The sequence below is a fragment of the Pseudorasbora parva genome, chromosome 1 (genome assembly GCF_024679245.1).
Source record: "Pseudorasbora parva isolate DD20220531a chromosome 1, ASM2467924v1, whole genome shotgun sequence".
Lineage (NCBI taxonomy): Eukaryota > Metazoa > Chordata > Actinopteri > Cypriniformes > Gobionidae > Pseudorasbora > Pseudorasbora parva.
This window is the reverse complement of record NC_090172.1, coordinates 4,758,598-4,784,941: the sequence shown is the minus strand read 5'-3', so window position 1 is coordinate 4,784,941 and position 26,344 is coordinate 4,758,598. Positions and strand designations below refer to the sequence as shown.

Genomic DNA, 26,344 nt, shown 5'->3' with positions numbered 1-26,344 from the left:
GTAGTTGCATTTCAGACGAGAGGCTTTGTGGTCGCTCCGCTTTAGACTTGCGTTTGATCCCGATGGCACCACATTGTTTTTGGCACCGCCCCCTGTCTTCTCAGCTCATCAGGGTTGGCTGAAGGCAGCTGACAGGAAGTCTGAGCTGTGGCCAGGCGTATCCCACGCACAAGCAGAAAAAAAATGGCTGATAAAACCACCTGCCCATAGTCGTATACACACTCTTCCCTTCAACCTGTTCACCGGTCACACCTCGTCCTCCCGTCTCTTGTTTTTTTTTTTATGTTTGTGCATGAGCACTCCCAGCAAAGTGGGCAATTTGTTAATCTGGCTGTCCTGACGGATGCGTGTGTTGCGGAGGAGTGGTGCTGTTGAGGGCAGGATGTTCTGGTGGGAGGCAAAGTTCCTCCATCTCTCCATCCTCAAGCACAGCTTTGTGAATGACATAACGCCCATGGTGCTTATGTAATCCGCGTCCATCCTCTGTTTTTATTTGTCTCCTCTCAGTCTCTGTTTTTCAGCCCAGTGATCTTAAACGCTTCTCTTGCATCATATGCAGGCCACTTAAATGAGAGAACACAAGTTTTATTAGTGACCAAGCTGCCTTTTACAAAGACGGTTCAAATGATATCAGCCTAAATTCAGTTGCTATTTATTTAATGAAAATTTGCAGGACAAATATGTGTACCGTCACGCATCTAAATGCTATTTATTCAAATGTCATCAAAGAAAATTAGGTTTTGTGTTAAGGTAAAGTGAGTTCAAACCAAGCGGCAACCTCCCGCGATCTCTCTTGAAGCCAAAACGGAGGTAATGTAACCTGCAATTCCTCGACTGGCCACTAGGGACAGGCTCAAGAAGGGAGCAGAACATCATTGAGCCCCATGTTAAGGGTTCTTTCACACTTGGTTCAAATGCCTGGTCCATACCTGAGTACGGTTGCTCCCCCCGCTGGACTGTGTTCATATTATATTTTTTGAGTCCAGACCGTGGTTCGTTTGCATCATCAAAGCAGCAGTTGTTTACCCAGTTGCTTAGTAACAACAGTGAGCGTGAAGGCGGCAAAATTCATAGCGCAGCGTTATATTTTTTTATATCATTGGATTTGTTAACAAAGTACATAATGGCACTTGCGTCTATCTGCCGCGAATGCACTGCAAATGCTCTAAAGAACGCTGAAGACGAGCAGAAATGAGATCTACAGCTCTCTGCTAGCAGTATGTCAGTGACGCTCGTCAGGTAAATGAGTGAAGCACACATAAAACACACATTTGTATCAAATCATACCTCATTAATAGCGGTTCACTTCTGCGATTTATTACGATTGCGTTCACATCAGCAGCGAACCGTACCGGATTTCACATGAGACGAACCCCAGACCACCTCTTTAAGCGGACTCTGGTGCGGTTCACGGGTGTGCAGCTGAGTTCGGAAAACTGCGTTCACATCATCAAACCAACCATCAATCGAACTCGGGTGCGCACCAAAAGTGCTAGTGTGAAAGCACCCTTAAATTCCCAAATTTACAGCAGAAAAATAAAAAACATGTTTACAGCCTGGTACAAATCGTGATTTTGGTCTAAATGGCTATTTTTGCCATAAGGCTAATTCATGACAACTGTGAGAGGGGTGATTTTTTTAAATTTATGTATTTAGTTTTATAACTCATTTGGTTACATAATAAAAAGCCTTAAAGTTCTGCATAATTAAGGGTGTGGTTTTATTATGCCAGCCATCCATAATCGCAGGAAGATTACTTGATTGTCACTGTTAATGTCGCTTTCAATGTGTTTGTTAATTTTAGTAAACAGTTAACAAACTTTCAGCTATAATTTTATCACGAAATACAAGCAATAAATGTAATTTTGGCTCTCTTTAATGCGTCCTGGCAGATTGCTCAATCAGCATTTCAACCTTGGAAAGAGCTTGTGTGAAACGGCTTAAGAACAACCATGTCAAATTTACCTCAGAAAAGACATTTAATGCTCAAACTCATTAGTCAGCTACGAAAATAACTATAGAAAGGGGCACCTTGCTAAATATATACGCTCACATTATCCTAATGCTTTTACTTAACCTGTTGTCTAGAATGGAAGGAGCTAAAAATGAAATTCAACACTGCCTATATAACTGCATGTGAAGAGATGCATTTCACCAAATGTATCCTCTCAGATATTACTAATGAGGAAGAAATGAATAGGTGTGTGCAAGACATACTGTTTATAGGAGGTGCCAATCTATACTCAGTGGCCAAGTGATGGATGAAAATGCAGTGAAATGAAAAGGAGGGCAGATGTGACAAATGACAATCATTTTTGGCACTTAAAAAAAAATATAATGTCTCCTATTTTTCCCCTGTCATAGTACATACTCAAAAAAAAAAAGTACTTTTTAGGAGAGGATGACTCATCAATATTAATCGCTATCTTTAATAACGATGACCCTTACTCTGACTTCCTTTTGAAAATACTTCCTTATGAACCATTAATGTTTAACGGCTTCTTGTACATCATAATTTCCCATCATGCTGGCAAACGAAGGTCACACTCAAGTCTCTTCCTCTAGAAAGAGCTGTATAGTTCTCTGTTGTGTGTGGTTAATGTGTAGCGGTGTCGTGTTGAACTCTGATACTCCTCCGGGCAGCCTTGGCATCGGGACTTGAATCTCTGACTTTGGCTGGGAAAGGTTTGGCTACTGATCAACCAGCTCAGGCATTCGTCTTTGATTCTCCGGCTGATCTGGGGTTTGTTTTAAGTGTGCAGCGTGGCAGAAGTGAGCTGTGAATGTGAACTGAGGCAGCTGAGTCACATGGTTTCTCTTCTCCAGTCAGACATCCGTGTTTGAGCGGGCGTAGGTGGCCCCTCTCTCAAACAAGCTGCTGGCAGATGGCCTTTTATTGGAGCTCTGTGGACTCCAAAGTGAGGCTGACTGGAAGAACTGCACTGCACTTGATTCATGGCCTCCATGGAAGCTTTTTTCCTGCGATGAATGCAACACAGTTCCCATTAAAATAAATGGATTTGAGTTTTGGTGTGATGGCCTTTACATGAAGCTCTGATACAATTGCATTGATATTAAATTGATACCGTAACCAACCAAATGAACCACCTTAAATGACTGAGAAGTAGAGGTCTTCACGGGTCCACTTGGATTCGCGGTCTGACCTGAGACTAGGGATGCACGATATATCGGCCATCATATCAGTATCGGCAGATGTATGTTATCGACCCAATGAGAAAATTTGTCCGATTATATTAAAGCTGATAAATAATATTTCCTTCAGCTGAGACACTTCAGATGTGCACTGTTCACCATCATTGTTTTAATTTGCTTAAAATAAAATATGATTGAATCACAGGAACGTACTGTTGGAAGTGCAAGTCTGTCATATAGGTGACATTATAATGAGAACATTATAATTGTGTGCTTGGGACATGTCTTTTAATGCTGAGACTTTTTGTGACATGGCTTTAAATGGTAAGACTTTAGGCTCTCAAAATGTATATAAAAATCTGTTATTAGATTTATCGACCAATATATCGGTTATCTAGCCTAGAAATCTAGACGCACCCTAGCGGCAGCAAATCTAATCTGCCCGCGAGTGTCGTTTAGCAACTCTCAATACCCTTCTGAGCTGTAATCGCCAAACTCCTGCCGAGCCAATCACATCGCGTATAGAGTCGGTGGGCGGGGCCATAATGACGACGGCCGAGTTGCGTTTGCGTGCTTCTAGTAAACACAGAAACTGGCGAACGGCGGTCTTTCGAATCAGCTTTGACCGCGACTCTGGAAGACTTGGAGTTGAGCTTTTCTCTGAGAAAAGAACAAAGAACGGCACTGAAATCATTCTTAAAAAGGGAAGATGTGTTCAGAGTTTTGCTGACCAGATACGGCGAATGTTTTATCTGTCAACGAGCTCTGCTTCACCTTCGTTGCTCTGGTTGGTTGTAGCGCTATCTTATCGCGTGCAGAGGGAGTTTGAAAGACAACCGTTTATCCGCCCCTCGGATTGAGCTGCCAATGGTGAGTTTCCAGACCACAGATCTTGATGTGGCTTCGGGTCTTGGGTAATTTAAAATTAAATTCATGTTTTTTTCTGAAATGGATCCAAGAAGACCCGACTTCCTTTAATCTGTTGGGCATTTAACAAAACTTTCCTGACAGCATTATCATCTCACTTTTTCCAAGTTCTCTCTGAATCCTCACTTCTACGTGTAATGCACTTTGCGAACGACAGCCAATTCATATTCTGTGGAAATCTTTGTAAGCTGATTCCATGCAGCAATTATCACTCTGACCATTTTCCAAATCACTTTTTATGACTAATGCAACTTTTTCCCCCCTTCATATTTCATTATATAATATGCCACTTTTTGAGAGATGCATTACATTTCCATATGTATTACTATATGAATTTCCTCCCACTCTTTGAATTCCCACTCACACACGTTCCCACAGCATCTAACTGTGGAGTGCTGATAGAAAGCTTGTGAAAGTGTTAATCAGCGGAGATAGAAACCAACAACCGAATGTGTTATGTGCAGTCTGAACACAAGATGATTCATCGGCAGGCCAACAGTGTGCTCTATTCTCAGGGGTGTTACAACACCACCACCACACAATGAGCAGTGTAGGCTTTGCCTACAACAACCCACATCACCCTCAGAAGATGCACACGGTTCAGAGACACGTGCATGTATTTTGGCTATTAATTATTGTGTTTAATAGCAGACTTGGGGTTCGGCCACTATAAAGTTGGTCACGGCATTTTTCTTAATTTTTGCGGGCAAAATCCAGTCCTTGCAATAGGAATCCATGAAATGGATGGGAGGGAATAGTTCCCCATGCAGATTTAGCTCATGTTCAAATTGCTTGTGTGAATTTGCTGCTTGGTTTTCTGTGAGCTATGCTTCATGTATCACTACACTATTGACAACGGACACTGGACCGGTTTTCGCTAATGTATCACTAATTTTAATATAGCTGTTCTCTTAGCAGAATCGTGTGGGATCACAAGTGTTCAAAGTGACTGGAGGCAACGGCAGTTTTATTTGCATATTCATCCATTTTCATATTTCTCACAGTGCGACTATGTAGTTGATGCAGAAATACGCTGCTTCAAAAGGGTCCTATAATGCCCCTTTTTGAAAGATGTAAAATAAGTCTCTGATGTCCCCATAGTGTGTATGTGAAGTTTAGGGTCAAAATGCAGCACAGATCATATTTATAGCATGTTAAAATTGTCTTTCCTGATTTCTAGAAGGGGGCGGAGCTTCAAGAGCACCATTTTAGCGGCTCCAATTACCTCAGGCAGATGCACACTGAAAATGTCAGAAACTGTTCAGTCTTTTATGTTCAAACCAGAGTCAGACAATGATGGAGAGACTCAAGAAGAAGAGACAACATGTAGAATGAGACAGGATGCTTCTGAAGGGATAGTTGATGAATTTGAGTTAACAATCATCAAGTCATTGATTAGCATATTCTGTCATGATAATCTGTATAAATCGCTTATGTGGGAACTGATGTAAGACGCACAGAATATCTGCTGATGAAGAGAGCTTAGTTTAGAGTTTTGTTACGGTTATAACTTATGTTGTCATCTTGCTTTTATGACATGCTATAGCATTTGTGTTTGTATTGAATTGCAATAAATGTGAAAAGACGGATGACGGCTTGAGCAACAACACTTCATCTCAAAATGGCCTTTGTTGTGTGTTCCCGGGGGTGGGGTTTATGTAAATTTCAGGGTTAGTGATGTCACTAACCCATGAGGAAGCTTGTGTAGTCCATGCCAGCTGATTGTTGTAGTCCTTAAATGCCCATTGAAGTGCCTTGAAACGTGTCACATTATTCAATGTGTTGACATAATTTCCCCTGAAACGGCTCCAGCTGTTAGCAGCTCCTCCCCTTTTTTGAAACAGCCAATAGTGTTTCGTTTAGGTGTCAGTTTGACTATAGACTTTCTGTTTGGTAAAGCCAGTTTCCTCTAACTGTTTATGATCCTAATCTTCTCCATATCACTTTAAAATAAATCATTCTTTGCAGAATTCAAATGGGTCCGATTCGTTTGGTCTGTGCCGACTCGCGCATATGATCCGCGCAGCAACATTACACACTAACTAAAGTTTAAAAGTCAAATCATAATAAAGGACTCCTTTAATCCATAATATATAGTCTTGATTTAATTTAAAAAGTACACAATTGGCCTTTAACTCTGACATTGATGGGATTTTCCAGCTTTCCATGTTTTGCTGCTATATGGCAGGGGGCGCCATTACACATCTTCTGAAAGAGTACAGCATCTCTAGATCAAAACCGACAAAAAAGGGGTGCTTCCCAATTCTTATTTGTGCATCCTCGTTTCCTTTCCTAGCTTCCTTTCCTCGCTCCTTAGCTTCACCACTTCAGGATGCGAGGAAAAGACGCAAGGACGGAGGAATTGAATCAAGTGAAATTTATATATCCTCGCTCCCTTTAAGGTCACTTTAATGCTTCGTCAGTTAATGATGACTGCACTGCTGGATTTAGTCGGGATTCTTGAACATTAGAGATAACTATTTATATTGTGAGCTTCAGCCTCCACAAAATGCCATTTGTACATATTTTAATTAATATTACCAGTTATTATTAACAACGAATTCCAGTTATTAACTGCTTTTTATTCGTTGTATAGTATTAGTTTCTATTTGTTTCTCTATTAGTTTCGTTCATTTTCTTGTGCCTTGATATAATTCTGCAACTGTCAGGTGTTATTTGACAAAAATGTGTCTTGTATATGTAAACATAATAATACCAATGAATAAACTGTGGCACGTTATGAAGGGGGAGGAGAATTAATGGGTGCGTCACGTTTAGTCTATAAAACACTTCCGCAAAGGATACTCCTGTGTATCCTCCCTCATGACTCCTCAGGAAGCCTCCTCCATCCTCGCCTCCTCGCGGTGCAGTTAGAGAATTGAGATCTCCTACAAAATGGCTGAGCTCCATCGGTTTCCGGGTCACAGGATGGAGGACGGAGGAGCGAGGAAACGAGGAGGGATATTGAGAAGCACCCAAGGAGTTGAAATGAGCGATAAAAACATTGCACGTTGTAGTTTTTGGGAAGAGAATTTTTTCTCAGCTTTTTGTTCAAATGTTGCATTTTATAAAACTTACCCACATTCAAAAAAGAAGGCATGAAGGCACAATAACTTTTTTGTTGTTGTTTAAAAGCAGGAGCTGTGTTCTTTCTTTTGATATATTGCATGTTCAGCAAATTCTGGGTGCTGTTAAATTTTTGTGAAAATGATCAAAAACGCTGGCGATGAAAGGGTTAAGACAAAACATCATGACTAGTGTAATTAATGCTCTGTGTTGTGTGTGTTTTTTTTTTTTAGTGGAGGGTCTGCCTCAGGTCTTCTATTTCGGGCCCTGTGGGAAATACAACGCCATGGTTCTGGAGCTGCTCGGCCCCAGTCTTGAGGATCTCTTTGACCTGTGTGACCGAACCTTCTCCCTCAAGACCGTCCTGATGATCGCCATTCAGCTGGTGAGTGTGTCACCTGGGTGAGAATGTCGTTCCCATGCTTTGCAGTGCAAGTGTGTAATTTGCATCCTTTGCTCAAATCCCCAGATCTCCCGCATGGAGTATGTGCACTCTAAAAACCTCATCTATAGGGACGTGAAGCCAGAAAACTTTCTCATCGGTCGGCAAGGAAACAAGAAGGAGCACATCATTCACATCATAGACTTTGGCCTTGCGAAAGAATACATTGACCCAGAAACCAAAAAACACATTCCTTACCGGGAGCACAAGAGCCTTACGGGCACAGCTCGATACATGTCTATTAATACACACTTAGGGAAAGGTAAGTGTTAGATACCTCACTAGTCTGCTCCTGAAGTGGACTAAACATTACATGTCACACTTTATGTGGCTTCCTTATTGGCTGTTTAATAGGGTTGGGGATCATGAGCCAGTTCTTTGACAGAACATGATTTTCATGTTTTAGTTCTTTTGATGTTGCGTTGAATCTTTAGCATCTCAGTGTAGTGTAGACATGATTATTTAATTTATTTATTTTTTAATTTAAGTTCTATGAAAAGATTTCCCACAAATTCTGTGGTGTATTTTCTAGTAATCAGACATAAAACATTAATTTAATTTATCTTTTAATTTAATGAAACAAACTGCTCAACTGCTCTTTATACTGTTAAAATTAAAAAATGGAGGAACATTTTTGATTTAATAAAAAATAAAGTTTTTATAATTTATTATTACATTTCTGTTAGTATTATTATTACATTGAGATAATTTACTGTACAGTAATATCAAGTTACACCAAACTTTTATTTTGACTGGTTAACATGAAGACCTTTTAAGTTTCTGTGTGTTTATAATATGACTAGTTTTTCTCAAATTAAACAATAAAATGTTCATGAAGGGACACGTCATCACTCCTCGTATGAGACTGCAGAGATGGAAAAACACCAACACGACCGTGTGTGTGTGTGTGTGTGTGTGTGTGTGTGTGTGTGGTCAATTACACAGCTCGTCTGCGGCATTCATTCGCACAGACATGCAGAGCATGCAGGATTCGTATTTATATAGTCTTTTTGCTGTTTAATATTTACAGATATTAGTCTACATCACCAGACTCGTTCTCAGGTACCGGAATTTGGTAACGTTTGATTTAAATATGAAAAATAAAGGAATGCAACCTAATGTTTTTGATTAAATCATAGACATTTGAAATCTAATTAAATAAATATGAGCACTGCATGTGTCAAAGTAGCAGTGCAGTTGCAGGCTGAAATGTGTTTTTGTTACCCTCGCTCCACAACAATTTCCTTTAAATGTAATGGTTTTTAGAATGGGTATGAAAAATATAAGTTTATAACAAACTAATTATAATGGCATTCATCAACAACATTTATAATCTGTTCACAAACCTCTCATTCGGCACAAATGTGTACTTTTCACTTTTCGCATACATTGTGAATTGCATTATAGAAGTGGCTTTCGAATAAAAAAGCGGCATGATTCAGATTATAAAAATAAATAAATAAATGCAATTTATATTTTGGAAAATATGGCGCTCAACTTAATCTCAAGACATTACTTTCTGTCTTATCTGACTAAAAAAAATACATTTTTGCGTTATTTTTAGAGATTTTTGTCCATCCATTGAAAGTCGCAACCAAAATTAAGCTTTACAAAGTACATAAAGGCATTGTAAAAGTAATCCATATGAATTGATTGCTTTAATCCAAGTCTTCTGAAGAGACACGATCGCTTTATATGATGAACAGATTCATTCAGGCTTTTCTTCACATATGAACATCTATCAATGCACATACAGAAGCTCAAACATGCTTGCTTCATGAATTAAAGGACTTTCAATTTATGGGCAAAATAATTATTGTTCTATAGAGGGAGGTAAGTCTTATGGGTTTGAAATGAGCACTAAAATTCACAGAATAGTTACAGCAATCATTACAACCAGAATTGTTTAATTCCTCATGATTCCCAACTCTACTGTTCAGCCAACTTCATTATTTTGTACATAATTGACTTTTTTTTTTTTTCTTGCAGAGCAAAGTCGGAGGGATGACCTTGAGGCCTTGGGTCACATGTTCATGTATTTCCTCCGGGGTAGTCTCCCTTGGCAGGGACTGAAAGTATGTTGAACCAGTGTGTTAACGGCATTAAAACTGTTACTAATTATGTTCTGGAAAATGAGCTGCTGTTGTTTTGTGCTTTGCAGGCTGACACACTAAAGGAACGCTACCAGAAGATTGGGGACACAAAGCGAAACACTCCCATTGAGGTTCTCTGTGAGAACTTTCCTGGTGAGATCCCATTAAACGTGCTTCACTTGGAGCAGCTAATCTTAAAGTCAACAGGAAATTACCACTTTTTCTTTCTTAATACCTGTTTCTAGTCTTGTGCACATTATTTCAAAGGAAACATTGTTTGTCTTTTGTACTCTTTCATCACAATGTAATAATGACTCTTTGTGCTGACATGTGGACATTAGCACATTACAGAAGTAAAATGAGTTGTTGAATGTTGGCTTTAATGTACCCGTATTATGCTATTTTAAAGATTGCTAATTCTGTTTAGGGGGTGTCCTACCACAGATTTTAATGCGTTCAAGGTCAAAACACTTACATTTTCTCATAATAAGCATTGCAGCATCACTTTCAGACATCTATAGTGTCTGAAAAGGTTTAATAAAGATTTGGTTGAAAAGTAGATGTTGTTCACGGACAGCGAATGAAGACAATAGGCTGGTATGATGCAATTTTGGGACAAACCTATAAAGGTTAAAGCAGGAAGTAATCACTGATGAATCGATTCTTTCTTCTGGGAGACAATAACTCCATTTATTTTCACTGATCTTGGAAACTTTGCAGACCCTTTACATTCACAAACAGCTTTATTACACACTGCATGAAAGGTAATACCTGAAAAAGCATAATAGGGGCACTTTAAGACCACACTTGCCTTTTCGCTCATTTATTCAGATCATTGTCATTGTGATGATGCCTCATTTGTGCTTTCAGAGGAGATGGCCACCTATCTGCGCTATGTCCGGCGGCTGGATTTCTTTGAGAAGCCAGATTATGAATACTTGCGGACGTTGTTTACGGAGTTGTTTGAGCGAAAAGGATATACCTTTGATTACTCTTATGACTGGGTTGGCAGACAGATTGTGAGTCAACATATGGTCTTTATAAAGAATCTGCATTCCACTCACACTAGCTCTGTTCCTCTTTACATAGGTAGGGCTGCACGATAATGGTTAAACTGATAATCACGATTATTTTGTTGAAATTTAATCACGATTAATCTATCAAAAAGGGTAATGTAGTTATGGCCATTTTGCATGCTCTTTACCAACCTACACTTCACCCAAAATGCCTGTAGGTGGCACACCATTTTACCAACTATGATAACTTTGTTAAATGGTAAATCAATTGAAAACACATGGTTTTAGTGAACACTTTGTAATCTGTTTTTGTATTAGATTTTAAAGCAACACATTTAGTTTGCAAATGAGACAAATCACAGATTCAGATTGCCCTGCAAATTCAAATGGCAAAGAACGCTGCTCTTTGATATATATATATATATATATATATATATATATATATATATATATATATATATATATATAAAATAAAATACCGTGAAAAACACCTAACGTGGTTTAATGCACTAAGATATTTAAATCTGATATTTGATAACTGATATTTAAAGACCAAACGGCGTAAACGTCACAATAAACCATATTATAACATTATAATTTTCCCGATTGAATTGTCGCACTGTTTGCAGAATAAATGCACCTTCGCAACCTATAAGGTGGAGATCCATATTGCATTTGTTAAAATTCATCGCTGAAGGTTTGATCATGGCAGATTTAGTCACACAAAATAGTACAAGTGGCTTGTGAAGAAACAAAGACGCCAGTGCATGTTTTTTTTCAGACCGCCAGCGCTGCTTCTGCATTTAGAGGTTGCCAGATTGCACTGATTAAGTAAAACACGGGGAAGAAAGTATATCCTTTTAAGGGAAAATCTCTATTTGGGGGATTTAAGCTCTTCACTTCTGGCAACCACAAGCATGACTGCTAGTGGAGGCTCGTTACCAATGTAAGATAACGCAAACCCCAAAGAGAAAACATGCTTTAAGGACAAATAACGAGCAGGCCAATATTGTGACGATTATTTAAAATCATTCGAGAGAAGCCGATATCGTTTTCGCGATTAAAATACTATTAATCGTGCAGACCTACTACAATAGTTAGCTATTGTTTAAGGCAACTTCATACCAAATATTTGCCATGGGTAGTGGCTTTGCAAACCCCACATAGTGCCTTCATTTGACTGATATATTCAGTGGGACACAGAGCTAGTTAATCTTTGGCTTTGAAACTGATGTTGTGTGTCTTGTGGCGTGTCTTTCTCAGCCCACTCCAGTGGGGTCGGTTCATGTGGACTCAGGGGCGTCTGCGGTCACGCGTGACAGCCACACACACAGAGACAGACCTTCCCAACACCAGCCCTTAAGGAATCAGGTAATCTTCTTCCACTGTTCGTTAAGGAAGCATAAAATTGGCGAACCTCGTCTTTATTACAGAAAGAGAAAATGCACAAGTTTAAGTCCATTTCTTTGGGGTGGATATTTCCCCTGAACCAAATCGGTGAATCTCTCAAATCAAGTCTGGGTCATATTTCACCTCAAACTTATTTAGTTTATTTGTAGAATAAATTTCACATTTTTGGGTTACACTTTATTTTAATGTCGTAGTTACTTACTCAAAACAATATTAATTAACTACATGTACTTACTTTAGAGTTAGGGCTAGTTACTTGTAATTATGCATAGTTTACTGTTATTAATATATTTGGTACATGTATCAACATGCAATTATTTCACCTTAAAATAAAGTGCTACTTTTTTGTGTTGTGATGTTTTGTTTGACAATTAAACACCCCCACATTCTCATGGCTGCTTTCCAAATAAATGTTTTGGCCACTTTATAAGCCTTTTAACCAGTAAAATGTCCTCACTAGTCATTTGTCATATTTCATTAAGAGTCCAAACCTACACACACAAACAAACACAGTCAGTCTCTCTCACACACACTCACACAATATGGCTGCCCACTGCTCTGGGTGTGTGTTCATGGTTCGTGTTTGCACTCGAATGGGTTAAATGTAGAGCACAAATTTAATTTCACTTATTTAAGAAAAATAACCTTTATAAATATAATGTTATTTCTTGTGAGGTGTAAAATACTGTAATTTCTTTCTTACTTTGCAATCTAACGGTTACTTTTCTTAAATGAGACTGCCTCGATGACGTGTGCAGCCTTCAAATGCGACCTCCAGAGGGCGATGAGGCGCAGCTACAGACACACACGCACATATTGCAATATTTTGTATTGTAATGCAAAACATTGCCATGCGTTGCAATAATAGGAATAGGAAAGGGTGCTTGCTTTATACACAATGCAAACAAAAAAGATTTTGTTTTGGAGTGAAATAATGGCCTAGACATGTGTTCATGAGATCTGCTCAAGCCTTATCATTAGAGCTGATGGAGGTGGGGTTGATTTTTAGAGGGTTTCTGCAGCGGCACATGAAGCTTTAAACCAAATCATTAGAGCCGTCCACTCAGCAGCCGGCCGATGCTAAAGCAGTGCATGCGGCATATCATGACTCAGAGTGCATGCTGGGAATAGAAGCTCCTAAAATTATACAGTCACGCATATATATGTCACTGGATACTATTTTTTTTATATTGATTAATTTGCCAGTTTCTGTTAATTGCTTATTCTGCCTCTCCTACATCTGCAAGAGCAAATCAGCTTTGCACATCTCACAAACTTGCCCTGCTCAAACTCATCTTGCTGAAACAAATGTTTAATTTTGACTCAAATAAGTGCTTACAGTTCAAGGTTGAAAGATTTAAGTCATCCAAAAATGATCCTTTTTTTTCTATTTGTTCGATAAAACTGAAAAGTGTTGTTCACATGGTTTTGCAGTGACAGGTTGAGGGTGAATTAATGAATTGATGCCTTTTTTTTGTTCTTCTTGACATATATTTAAGTGTAGATCTGATTCCTATGGTTCATGTGAGGAAGAGGAGTGGAGATATATTTAGAAATCCTTGGCTGAAAGACGCCAGCTGTAAACTGCCTCGTCATCAGTTTGATGTTTAGAGGGCGCCGTAACCCTGATCGGACACATCAATACCGATTCACAGGAGCACACATTTTCAGGCTTTATTACATTTAAACAATTCATTCCTATTGACTTGCCAATAACATGTAGGGTACAATGGGGCTAAAGGTGCACATTTGATTTTATTCACCTTTAAACCACTAGATTGCACAAACTCGCCGTTTCCTAAACTGTATTTCACTATGCGTGTGGTAAACCCAGCCTGATCTGCCGGCGATTTGATTTCGCCTGGAAACCTCTACATTCATTTATCCTGCTTCTTTTACAAATTTGGGCAGGTTTAACACACTGACGGATAGAAAAGTGATTGTTTGCTGGTCTGATTGGTTGACAGACTATCCAATTGCTTTGTCATTTGAACTATGCTCGGTGATTTCACCTCTTGTGCGAGAGAAAATACAAAGCAGACCCAGACCAATGTTCAGCCTTAAAACAGTGAGCTTGGTCTGGTGATAGACAGACAATAAATTTGGCTGATCCATGACACAATCTTGGGAAGCAACACAAAGTGTATTCTGCGCTAATTTGATCATATTTTAATGTTATAGTTAGTGCTGTCAACAGTTTAAATCTTTTTACTAATCGCATTTTTTCTGTAAATAATTGCGATTAATCAGTTTTTAATATTTAAAATTGTTACATTGTGACAATTTCACAGTTGCTCTCCAAATTAATGTAGAAACAACTTTTGAAATATTTGTTGTAATGCATCTTTTTGTGAATGACGGTCAGTATCACTGATACTAATACTGCTACTGATGTCTGTATGTAACCAGTCATTAATGATAGACGTGCAACATTACAGTATAACTGAAAGCTGTATCAATTTCACATAAAATCATCACATAAACCCATTATAAATGTCATATTTACCTGTGGCCTTCCTACATGTCTAATAGGAAATACAGAAATTGAGGTTATCAAACAGTCTGCACTGCATAAATTATAGATTAAATATAGATTAATACTTATTAAAGCTACAGCTTTCTCTGTTCCCTTCGTTCTCTGATGAACATTATTGACAGACATCATTAGTGGCCGCTGTGACTTTAAGACATGGTGTAAAATTAAAAATGCTGCGTTAAATATTTTTAATGCATTAAACTGAAAAAAGTTATCACATTTATTAACATGCTAATTTTAACAGCACTAATTATAGTATATATTCAATGAGAATCAATAAAATTAACATGTATATTTTGAGACAGAGGTTATCACCTTATTTATAATGAAACCATAATTATAATATTTATGGTTGTAAAGCCATTTTAAATGATTATGGCATCTCCCTCAAATCTTTCAGAAACTTCCATTTCTTTCATTTCATCAAATTTTGCTGAAGTGAGTGTTTTGAACAAGTATTAACGTGAATATTATGCAAAACATTACTTTTAGCTGAAGTATTTTTATCAATACTTAGTGTGTTTTACCCCATGCTAATGAGCCTTTTACCCCCCCCCCCCCCCCCCCAAGTGTGGGTTAAAAGGCCCCTCTCATAAAGGCCACCTCATGAATTTATATGATTTTTAAACAAAGCAAAGCACATGTTTCTCCCTCAATGACAATAACACACAAACATATTTTCTGCAATTAAACTATTGGAAAAGTTAAAGCAGCTTCCTTAAAGGCACAGTATGTAAGTTTTGCCACTAGCGGTTGCTTATTCAAGACAATAACAAAGGCGTAGCTTGATGGGAGTTGTAATCTTCACCTCCACAGTCCGACGGGACTCATGTTCATGGATGAGCTAATGTATTCAAGCTTTACTAAAGTTACTGTGGTATAAAGCAGGGCGCGCTGAGAGTCTGGGAAACTTTTTTTTCGGCTGTTTTTATGCTTATGCCGCAGTCGTACCTTTCGTTTGTGGTTTATGCATATTGTACGATTAAAGTTATTTAAAAAGCTCGCCGCCTCCTTCTCTGAACTTGAATTTTGTTATAGTTGCGTTTGACATTTATATTTTATTTTATTCTAATAAAACAGCCGTAAGTGCTCAATTACTGCTCATAAAGGTCACTTTGTTATGAATTCAAATTGTGGGGTAACACAGCACTGTTTTACTTTGTCAAAAAAATCATATTAAAATACATTTATTAATGTCATAGTAATAGTGGATGACTGAATAGCATGCAATTAGTTTAAAAGTATATTGTATGGTGGAGAAAATTCTGTATTACTTTTACCCCAAAGAAAGCGTTTTCTGATTATGCTGTTAGCCATTTGGTACAAACTTGTTACTCGTGGTCCCCACAATAAGACCAACCGTGTTGAGCTATATAACAATGTTTCGTTTTCTGCCGATAAAAGTATCCAAACAGTTGCTCATCTGTCTGATAAACATAATATATTAAAGCGTCTTTCCATGGTTTCTACGAGGGTAATCGAGGTTAACGCGGATATGACGCCATTGATAGGCCACGGACTGTTACACTGGTTAAAATTGCTGGATTTAAACATTAGAAACATTTGGGATAATGTAAGCACACAAGTTAACAAAATATAAAACACTGTTCAAGTGGTTTTTGGATATTTTAATTAGGGCTGAGTGATTAATCGTTATAAAATTTGAAACCGCCGGCTGTCCCGCGGTGTCTGCTGTTGCTAAGCAACCATGCACCGCTTTCTCCATGAAGTCGATGATGTTTCAGCAACAGATAAATGTGCTCTGCTATTAGATATATTTGTGAAGATGAGGAAAAAACCCGCCTTGTACAGCTATCATCAGCTGTTTTTCTATTTTGGCTGAGCTTTTGTATATTACATTTACATTTCAAGTTAAATTAAGTGCGCAGTAGATGTGACATGAACTGTATTGTGCAATCTGAATGCAGCGCACATTTAATCTAGCACGAGCAGAACAGAGTTTTGGATGAGGACCAAAAAAGGAGAGATGTGTCAGATCCAGGTCATTTGCAAGACCTGTCAAACTTTTGCTGTGGCAATACGGAGCAGGGCCATTCACACAGGACGCATTTTTGCGCTTGAAACGCGAGACACTGGTCTAAAGAATCATTTTTTTTAAAAAGTTAAACAATTTGCACTGTGAGCATCACATAAAACGGCGTGCAGACGCGAAAAAGATTCTTCCAAACCATGTATGCAAAAATGTACAGGCATTTGGGAACTGCACAACATATGAAAAGGCATAAAGAAACAACCAACGGCAAAGATATTGTGCCCGCAAATATGGGCAATAAACCCAGCTTCCAAAAAGGAAATAGTTATATAACTGTGATTTAAAATTGAAATCGCAATATTGATAGATTGTGATAAATATTGATAAAACATTTTGTCCATATCGCACAGCCCTAATTTTAATCCTCAAATCTTACATATTGTGCCTTTTAAGCCCTGGTGTACACTACGCTTTTGGTCATGTGTCCAGAACCAGTGTTCCAGTTGGACTGTTGATTAATATATCATTTAAATCTTATTAATTTTTAACATTTTTCAAGTTCCATGTCCATCATCCAGTGCCCAATAAAAATCTGGATATTTCCATTTCACTATTTATTTTTTATAACTCTAACTTATCTCCAATTAAACTGGATGTAACCCAAAAATAAATTAATTTCGACCCTTCCACCAAAATGCAAAAGAAATGAAGTGAACATTATCACTCTCAACACAAAGCACATCGCAATTTCAGAAACTGATTTTTGGATTGTTGTTTGTCCTTGTGTTTCATGTCTGAGCTCTCTGTCAATGTGTTGTTGTCTAGTTAAATGGCAGAACGAGCCATCCGTTTGAATTTAACGTAATGTGCAGCTGTAGATAGTTGTCTTAAGTATTAAATTCATGCTGTCAGATATTCCTATCTGATCTCCGTGTTGGATGCCTGATTTGCTACACGCGGTGTCCACTCGGCATTCAGCAGCTTGGAGAAAGTTTTCTCTTCAGTTTCTTCTGTTTTAAAGGGTTAGTTCACCCAAAAATTTAATTTATGTAATTAATGACTTGCCTTAATGTCGTTCCACACCCGTAAGACCTCCGTTCATCTTAGTTTAAGATATTTTATATTTAGTCCGAGAGCGTATGCAAGTGTATGCACACTGTACTGTCCATGTCCAGAAAGGGAATAAAAACATCATCAAAGTAGTCCATATGAGACATCAGTGGGTTAATTAGAATCTCTTGGAGCATCCAAAATACATTTTGGTCCGAAAATAACAAAAACTACGACTTTATTCAGCATTGCCTTCTCTTCTGCATTTGTTTTCAATAACTCAAATAAAGATTTAAACGGTTATGAAGCAGCGTATTGATTCATGATTCGGATCGCGTGTCAAAGTGCTGAAATCACGTGACATTGGCGAGCCGAATCATGAATCAATCCGCTGATTCATAACAGATTGTCTTCTCTTCCACGTTCGTTTTCAATCCTCAAATAAAGATTCAATGCTGAATAAAGTCGTAGTTTTTGTTATTTTTGGACCAAATTGTATTTCCGATGCTTCAAGAGACTCTAATTAACCCACTGATGTCTCATATGGACTACTTTGATGATGTTTTTATTCCCTTTCTGGACATGGACAGAATAGTTTGCATACGCTCTCTGACTAAATATAAAATATCTTCAACCGTGTGTGAAGATGAGCGGAGGTCTTATGACGGGAGTGATAAATGACATAAATGTTATTTTTGGGTAAACTAACCCTTTAATGTCTTGTGTTTATTTCATGGTGTTTGCTTCTTGGTTTGATTGGACGATTGTGTCCACAGTCACTAATGCCGTTTCCTGGCTTTGACTGGCTCTTTTTTTTTTTGTTTCTTTGTCGATTTCCTTTCCTTCATTGTGCTGCATGCCACCTGGCCTCACTCCGCCCGCCTGCTCTCGCTCACTCACCACACCTCCCCCCTGTCCCGCGCCTCCGCCCGCACCTCCTCCATCCGCGCAGACGGCCATCTCCGACCGCAGAGGAGCATGGGAGGTGCAGCCCAACCGCCAGACAAACTCCTCCTACCTGACCTCTCACCTGGCGTCGGACAGGCACGGGGGCTCAGTGCAGGTACAGCTTCATCCCTCGCTCCACTCCTCCTCCTGTGCGCGCTCATTTCTGGCCATCTGCAGCAGCGCCCCACCCGCTCTCACACCTGACTACACTGTAAAAAAAAAAATCATGTCTCCAAATGAACATTTTCTAGTGACTGATCCCATCTACATTTTTCAGTTGGCCAAATATTCAGTGAATTGATGCAATTTAAAGGAACTGTATGTACGAAATATATTTCAATGAATCATAAAATGGCCCTGATATGTTACTAGACATGTTAAATAGTTATATCACTGACAACAGTAGTCCGGCCAGGATATTGTCATTTTAAAGTTGTTGTTGCAGCCCTAAATTGATGTTGATGTTGACATGTTGTGTTTTGGCCTTAAGCTCCGCCCTCCACCTATCGACCAATCAAGAACGCAGTAGTGTTTCTGCATCCGGGTTGCCAGATCTGCTCTAGTTAGCACAGCTGCAGCTACAAGTGTTCTGCTGGATCCTGCAGCCTATCTGGTAACCTTGAGTCAGGGGGAGGGGGAGGGGGGATAGTGAGGGGATTTTTGCCACAATCTTACATACACTTCCTTTAATTCACAGAAACTCAGTTTAGCCAACTGAAAAATTTAGATGTGATCAGTCACTAGAACATTTTCAATTGGAGACCTGATTTTTTATTTTTACAGTGTACAGCACTTCCTCTATGGGTTCCCCTCTTTAGCTACTCTTGTAAAAATGCTGCGTTTCATTCAAAGTTTCATCTGAATTCCGAACGCATAACATTCCATTGTCAAGTTGGAAGAACGTTGTCAAGTGGCATTCTATTGGAATTCTCTAAGTAGGAGTTTGCAAATGTGCCGTTTTCTGGTTCTGTCACTTTTGCACGAGGCAGGATGTACATTCCAACTTCCTGAATTGAATGAAACGCAGCATAAGATGTGACTTACCAGGGAAATATGTTGTGTTGTTTTGGTACAGCTATTATTAGGAAGTAGTATCGCCAAGTATCTACATAGTGTGTCACAACAGTCGGGTCCTGAAGTAAAAACTCAACTCCATTCATTTTCTCCATAGGGAAATTATTTTTTAAGGATAACTTGTAACCATTTAATAGTTTCCTCTGAAAGCCGTAAAAACCGTAAGAAAGCCGTAAGAAGCCCCAAATTCCGTTTACATTTTTTGGACTCCATTTTAATGGTTCAATTAAATTTTAGTAAGCAAAAAGCATGTCCTCTTAATTGAAATCATGAAACAAAAATTTTTTTAAATACATTTTTGTGAAGTTGTATAACAAATTTAGGGCTGCGTGATTTGGGGTTAAATTTGCACAAAAAAATGTTTTAAATAAAAAGTGTATATAACATTTTGTTTATATATATTATGACTAATAATAATAGTAATTTTGATTACTATTAAAAATATTTTAATAATGAAAAATATTTAACAAAATAAGAAATTTTACGATTACAATAACATTTATAGTATTACAATATAATTACAGTACGCAAAAAATAGAGTATTTAAGAATAAATTTAACAATATACATAATAGTAATATTTATATTTTACAGAACTTATTTTACAAAAAAAACAGCTGGGTTACCTGTTAATATGTAGACAGCTATGACTTAAAATCATTAGAAAGGTCTAATGATTTATTGTAAAATTATTCTTATTATTTAAAAAATCCACTTTTTATTTGTGATATCAATTTCTATGTCTAAGTCTATGTCTTTAATATGAAATATGCATCCGCTGTGTGAAAAAAAAAAACTAATTTACATTGAAGAAAAACATGGGTTGTCATATAAATTTAGAGTAAAGTAATATAATATAATCAGAATCAGAAAGTAATATTTTTCAGGAAATCCCTGTGAAGCTATCACTGTAGGCTGAATAAAAAGTTGGAAATGCTTTGATTAAACATGAAGACGACAAACACGACTGCACTAAGAGATGGTGTATTTGAGTTCTTCACAGACTTTATCACTGTATAGAATAATGCATCGTCTGCCTCGTTCTGTGCTAAAAAGCCACATCAGCTCACAAACACTCGACGTGTTATTAAACGTTGTTTTTTGTTGGACAACAGGTTTATGAACGCTTCGCATTACTATATGTTTTATGCATGTTGCTTTTTCAAAAGCACGTTATTAGCGACTCAAACTCGCAGTCTTTCAGACGGAGCAGCGTTTACTCCTGATCACGGAGCTGCTCTTCACTAACACACTGGGTGTATATTTATTTTATTAAAATCACAGACTTTGCGCTTTCATAATCACACAACCCAAATCACGATTGCGGTTCGATTCCAATTAATAGTGCAGTTTTAGTTTTAGGCCTACCAAATATATTTTTCTCTCTTTTATGTTTTCTGGACACGCAGCTGATCAAGCCGTTAGCCCACATTATTTCAACTTTATTTTTTATAACAATCACGTTTAAAAGTGGAATTCATGGTGAATAACTACATTACCCATGATGCTATACAAAAATTCCACAAAATCAGAGTTCCCCCATGAAGCACTGCAAATGATGCAATTGAGTTGCTTTCTAAATACTTAAGCATTTGCATGCATATTTTAAAATTGACTTAATATATATTAATTGAATTTATTACACGGCTCTGTGAAATACTTGATTCTGATTGGTCAGTCGCGCATTCCAGCAGTATATTATTCCCAAATAACAACCGCTCCTCCGGGTAATACGAGTTATCTTGACCGGTACTACTTCTGTGCTTAACGCTGGCGCCATCTTGTGGCGTTAACAGCCATGGGTTACAATGGAAGACTGGGTGAGTAAATCATAGGCTTGGTTTAATTTTTGGGTGAACTAACCCTTTCAGCATTCATTTTCAACATTTAGCAGCAACAGATAAAGGCTTAAAGCAGGTTGGAACTGTTTTTCTTTGCGGCAGCTTTGCGCAGGAGCTAATAAAATATTTAACCTCAAGACAATATTTTGTGTCTAATTTGTTTGAGACTAGTAGCCGTGTGATAAGCGGGATTACCTCCGCTTCGCGTCGGGGTCCTGATCACTCTGTTGGGGTTTATTCTGCGATAACAACCGGCTGGGTGTACATTATCCCTTACATATATCATATATTAAAATATATGGATAAAATCAAAATTTTGGGTCACATTTAGTTTAGGGTCAAATTCTCACTATTAACTAACTATTGTCTATGACATTTTCCTCAATAAACTCTTAATTACTGCTTATTAATAGTTAGTACGGTAGTTAGGTTTAGGATTAAGGGATGTACAATAAGATCATGTAGAATATGGCATTAATATGTGCTTTATATGGTCTTAAAAACAGCCAATATCCTAGTAATATATATGATGATAAGCAACTAGTTAATAGTGAGAATTGGACCCTAAACTAAAGTGTTAGTTGATTTATATTTCTGCATCATTGTTATTTTGATCGTCATTTACAGTGCTTCACGTCTTACACATTCTCGTATTTTTGTCTGATTTTCAAATATTTTGCTTTTAATCAAAGTTTGTAGATTCACATTGTAGCTCTTTAACTTGGTTCATGGCTAATAATGCTTTAACAAAGACTTAAAAATTAAAAAAATCCCAATGGAAGAAATGAATGGAAAAGATGCTTCTGGAACCAACACTGCTGAAAATGTAGGAAGGCACTAATGCACCCTATTTTGTACTATTAATAGTTAGTATATTCATATATTAGTATTGTACTATAATACCTATTAATGTACCACCCAATGCATCTGAAACTGCAACAAATGCACAGATTCACAATCTTGAGTAGCGCTGCTTTAGTATATATTACTTGATGCACAGCATTACTATGAACACCTCTTTATATTTTTTCCTTTGTAAATGCATATATCTATTTACATCTTATCTACATTTCTATCTATATATCTTATAATCAATAGATTATATCTTATAATCTATTGTCATATCTATTTATGTATTTAACCAGGAATATTTGATCAGTTCTAGTGAAGAAGTAAATGATTTCCCTCATTACTGTGTTCGAGTAGTTACTTGCTCAGATACACACACAGTCTGAACTGTCATTAAATAGCTGCATTATAATGAGGCCACACTTGTAATTGGATCTTTCTTTTCTAACACCTCAGGTGGTGAGCTCAACTAATGGTGAACTGAACGCTGATGACCCGCTGGCGGCCCACTCGAACGCACCAATCACAGCGCAGGCAGAGGTGGAGGTGGTGGATGAGGCCAAGTATGTGCACATGGCTTCTCACAGGTTTAGACACACACTGTCCTTTAGCACTTGATCTCACCCTTGCCCTCACTGGTCCATGTTCCCATCTGATCCCTGTAATGCTCTGGGTAACGAAGGTGTGATACAACATTATATTGGGTAAAATCATCCATCTCTTTCTTTTTAATTGGTACTTTTCGGGTTTGAATTAAATGTGTAGCATACGCTACCGGTCAAAATGTTTTCGAAAAAAGTCTCTTGTGCTCATCAAGGCTGCTTTTATTTGATCGAAAATAATTAAAACACCCCTGTGGTGAAAATCAGTGTGTGGGCGGGCTTTAGCATGTCATTAACTATTCTCTGAATCAGGCGATTATCAAGAGAAGCCGGGTTATCTCGGTATATTTTACTGTTTGATATGAACAATTAGGTTAGTTTAGCAATATAGCAGGTGAATTATGTATATGATGGATATTACAATGTTATGATGAACTATATGCCTTTTTCCACTGACATTCTGATGTCAAAGCGTTGAACGGGAACATGGTTTGTGTGACATTAGCAACACGTTATCAGCTGTTTGATTATTTAGTCAAGCAAAAGGCTAATCATATTAATTACTGTAATATGTCCCATGTTGTGGAGAACAATTCATAAAACACATTACCATTCTGGTACATCGACTTGTAGATGTGAGTGAGTGTAGGTGGGCTCATTTGCATATTCATAGATCAAGCTATTTTATGGCATGAATATAAACATTTCACAGGGGAATTTTTGTTGTTGTCATTTTGGTGATCAAAGATGAGTTTTAAGGGATACAATTATTGATTAGAAAGTTCTAATATGCTCAATTATTAGCACCAATATTTTTTGTGTAAACCACAATACATTTTTAGCATGATTCTTTGAATATTAAGTTAAAAGAACAGCATATTTATAACAAATCAAATGTCTTTACTTTCATTTTTTATAAATGTAATGCATTCCTGCTGAAAAATAACTTAATTTATTAGTAGTATTATTATTATAATTATTATTTCTTAAACTTTTGAGTACAGTGTGTCTGAATATAAGCAGCAAAGACGGATTTGTTTTTTGAGCACGTGACTGTCGCAGAGCCCAAGACAGCCATTGAACTGCAGCACAAGCCTGTCAATTTTCCATCTTAAAAACTAAAATATGTGAACAAGATGCACGTTTTGGGCACTTATGATCATATACAGCACCTGCTGCAGTATTTCAATCGTTAAAAACAGCAGGACGTTTTTAAAATGCTTAACATGAAAAACACTATAGGGTGAGTTGCACGAATGTAGATTAAAGTAAGTTTATGGCTAACTCAAGGTTTTGTTGATCTGGGTTTTATCTTAAGTCGAGTAGTGTTGCACTACTTCATTTTAAACAGATTAACTATGTAGAAGGACAGTTAAAATTAAAATTAAATGGCTGATCGGGATCAATCGACGCCAGGCTAAAGAATCCTTAGTGCAACCAACCCTTAAAGTGCCTTAATGTACAGTGATATTAAAAGATCAAATTCAGTTTACACCTTTTTGATGATGCATACTATGTTCAGGCGAGTAGTTGAGCCATTATATTTTCTTCATAATGGGTTTTGTTGGGGAAAACACCTAACGTGAAACCATGTGTTGCACTAATATTCTGTGTTCATCTGCTTTCCTGTACAACGTATGCAACATCAATAAGGTGTATATTAAATTTGGTATTTTAATGTCACTGTCTTACTGCATTAATACTGACTACAAACCTGGTAAAAAATGACTGGCGGGCAATGGAGGAGAGCCTTGTTTTGCCCTCCAGGTGGGCGTTCCTATAATGGTGTGCCGTGAAAACTGAATTAGAAAGATTTCTGAAGGATGTGACACTGACTGGAGTAATGAAACTGAAATTGCAGCTTTGATCACAGGATATAAATTACCTTTGACAACTTTTTAAAATAGAAAACGGTTACTTTTAAATTGCATACTATATTAGATTTTTTTATTTTTATGTAGCCTTGGTGAGCAGAAAAGATTTGTATAAAATTTAAAAAAAGCAAGTAATTATTTCAAACTATTGACTGGTAGTGTATATTTTTAACATCGCTTTTCTAGACTCTTAGAAACGTGTCTGTGCATTTCTGTAAGCGAGACATTGCCATAATGGGTATGGCCAGTTAGTTTGCCTGTTTGAATTCGATTAGACTCTTTTTCCTTTTCTTCTACAGCGCCTGATGTGCATTTGATTTTCTTTCATATAAAACGTCCTGTCTGATCATTTTAAACACTTACTCTTGTAGTTCTTTGATATCTTAGAAAGCCGTCTGTCTTTGATTTATTGATGCTGGCGCAAACACACAAGGTCGTCATGGTTATCACGCAGTATTAATGTTCACCGGAGCTCTTTCTTCTAGAGATCTCTCTGATGTCTTTCTCTTCTGCATTTCCTTGTTTTCTTGAATATAGCAACCTGCTTTATCAGTGTCACATATCATTACTGAAAGATGGAGTCTGTGATGGTGCAACACTGCCACTTGAAACAAAGCTTTTGCCTCTACAACATTACATTCAATGGAAAGTTCATCTAAAAAGGAGAATCGTCAAGCACAGTTGTCAGATGACTAGAACGGGGGCTTCACATTCTTGGCTTATGGCTAAAAGTATTTGGATATCTGGTCATGCATTGTTTAGCACAGAAGTAGAGGAGGAAATGAGACCGATGTTGTTGTTTTTTTGATATCTTAAGTTTGTTACACCATACAACTAACTTTTAGAGTAGTAATTCTTAAAAAATAATTAAACCGCAGTGTAGAGTGTTACCATTGGGTGTTAGTCTACCATTGCATCTAATCTCTGCATAGATTATCATTACTGAGTGGCAAATGTAAAATGCTGTGATAAACTGATAGCTTTGGTTTATGATTCTGATTAGAGGTGCTGCGTTTGAGGCTGTAAAACTGTCAGAACCTGTTGAATGCAGCATTAATGGGTGAATGTCCAGGTCATAAAATCAGAAATATTAATATTTTGCCTATTTAATTATAATTAACACACACCGATGAGCTAAAATATTATGAGCACATACCTAAAATGCTGTTGGTCCTTCTCGTTCTGCCAAACCAGCACTGACCCATTGAGATATCTCTGGCACCAAGATGTCAGCAGCAGATCCTTCAAGTCATGAAGGTTAGGAGGTGGAGTCACCATGGATCGAATTTGTTTGTCCCAGAAATTGGACTGAGATCTGGGGAATTAGGAGGCCAGGGCCACACCTTGAACTTTTTATAATGTTCCTCAAACCATTCCTGATCAATCAGAGCGTTTACATGCACCTTCATAATGTGAATATAAGGGGATTTTGGCAATATTGTGAACTTTACCTCATGTAAGCGCGATACAT

At 37.6% G+C, this 26,344-nt stretch overlaps 1 protein-coding gene across 4 annotated transcripts in view; it reads left to right on the top strand.

The window, feature by feature from the left end:
- The window catches only part of csnk1g1 (casein kinase 1, gamma 1), a 66,567-nt gene that overhangs the window by 29,644 nt on the left and 10,579 nt on the right, over positions 1 to 26,344 (top strand). For 2 of the 4 annotated variants that reach the window (XM_067454279.1, XM_067454199.1), the window contains exons 5-12: positions 7,380 to 7,531; positions 7,616 to 7,850; positions 9,578 to 9,663; positions 9,750 to 9,834; positions 10,552 to 10,700; positions 11,961 to 12,068; positions 18,639 to 18,749; positions 22,854 to 22,960. In XM_067454279.1, the coding sequence (XP_067310380.1) occupies positions 7,380 to 7,531; positions 7,616 to 7,850; positions 9,578 to 9,663; positions 9,750 to 9,834; positions 10,552 to 10,700; positions 11,961 to 12,068; positions 18,639 to 18,749; positions 22,854 to 22,960 (1,033 nt within the window). The remainder of the gene's footprint in view (positions 1 to 7,379; positions 7,532 to 7,615; positions 7,851 to 9,577; positions 9,664 to 9,749; positions 9,835 to 10,551; positions 10,701 to 11,960; positions 12,069 to 18,638; positions 18,750 to 22,853; positions 22,961 to 26,344) is intronic. The other 2 variants (XM_067454413.1, XM_067454361.1) reach the window with 1 other exon arrangement.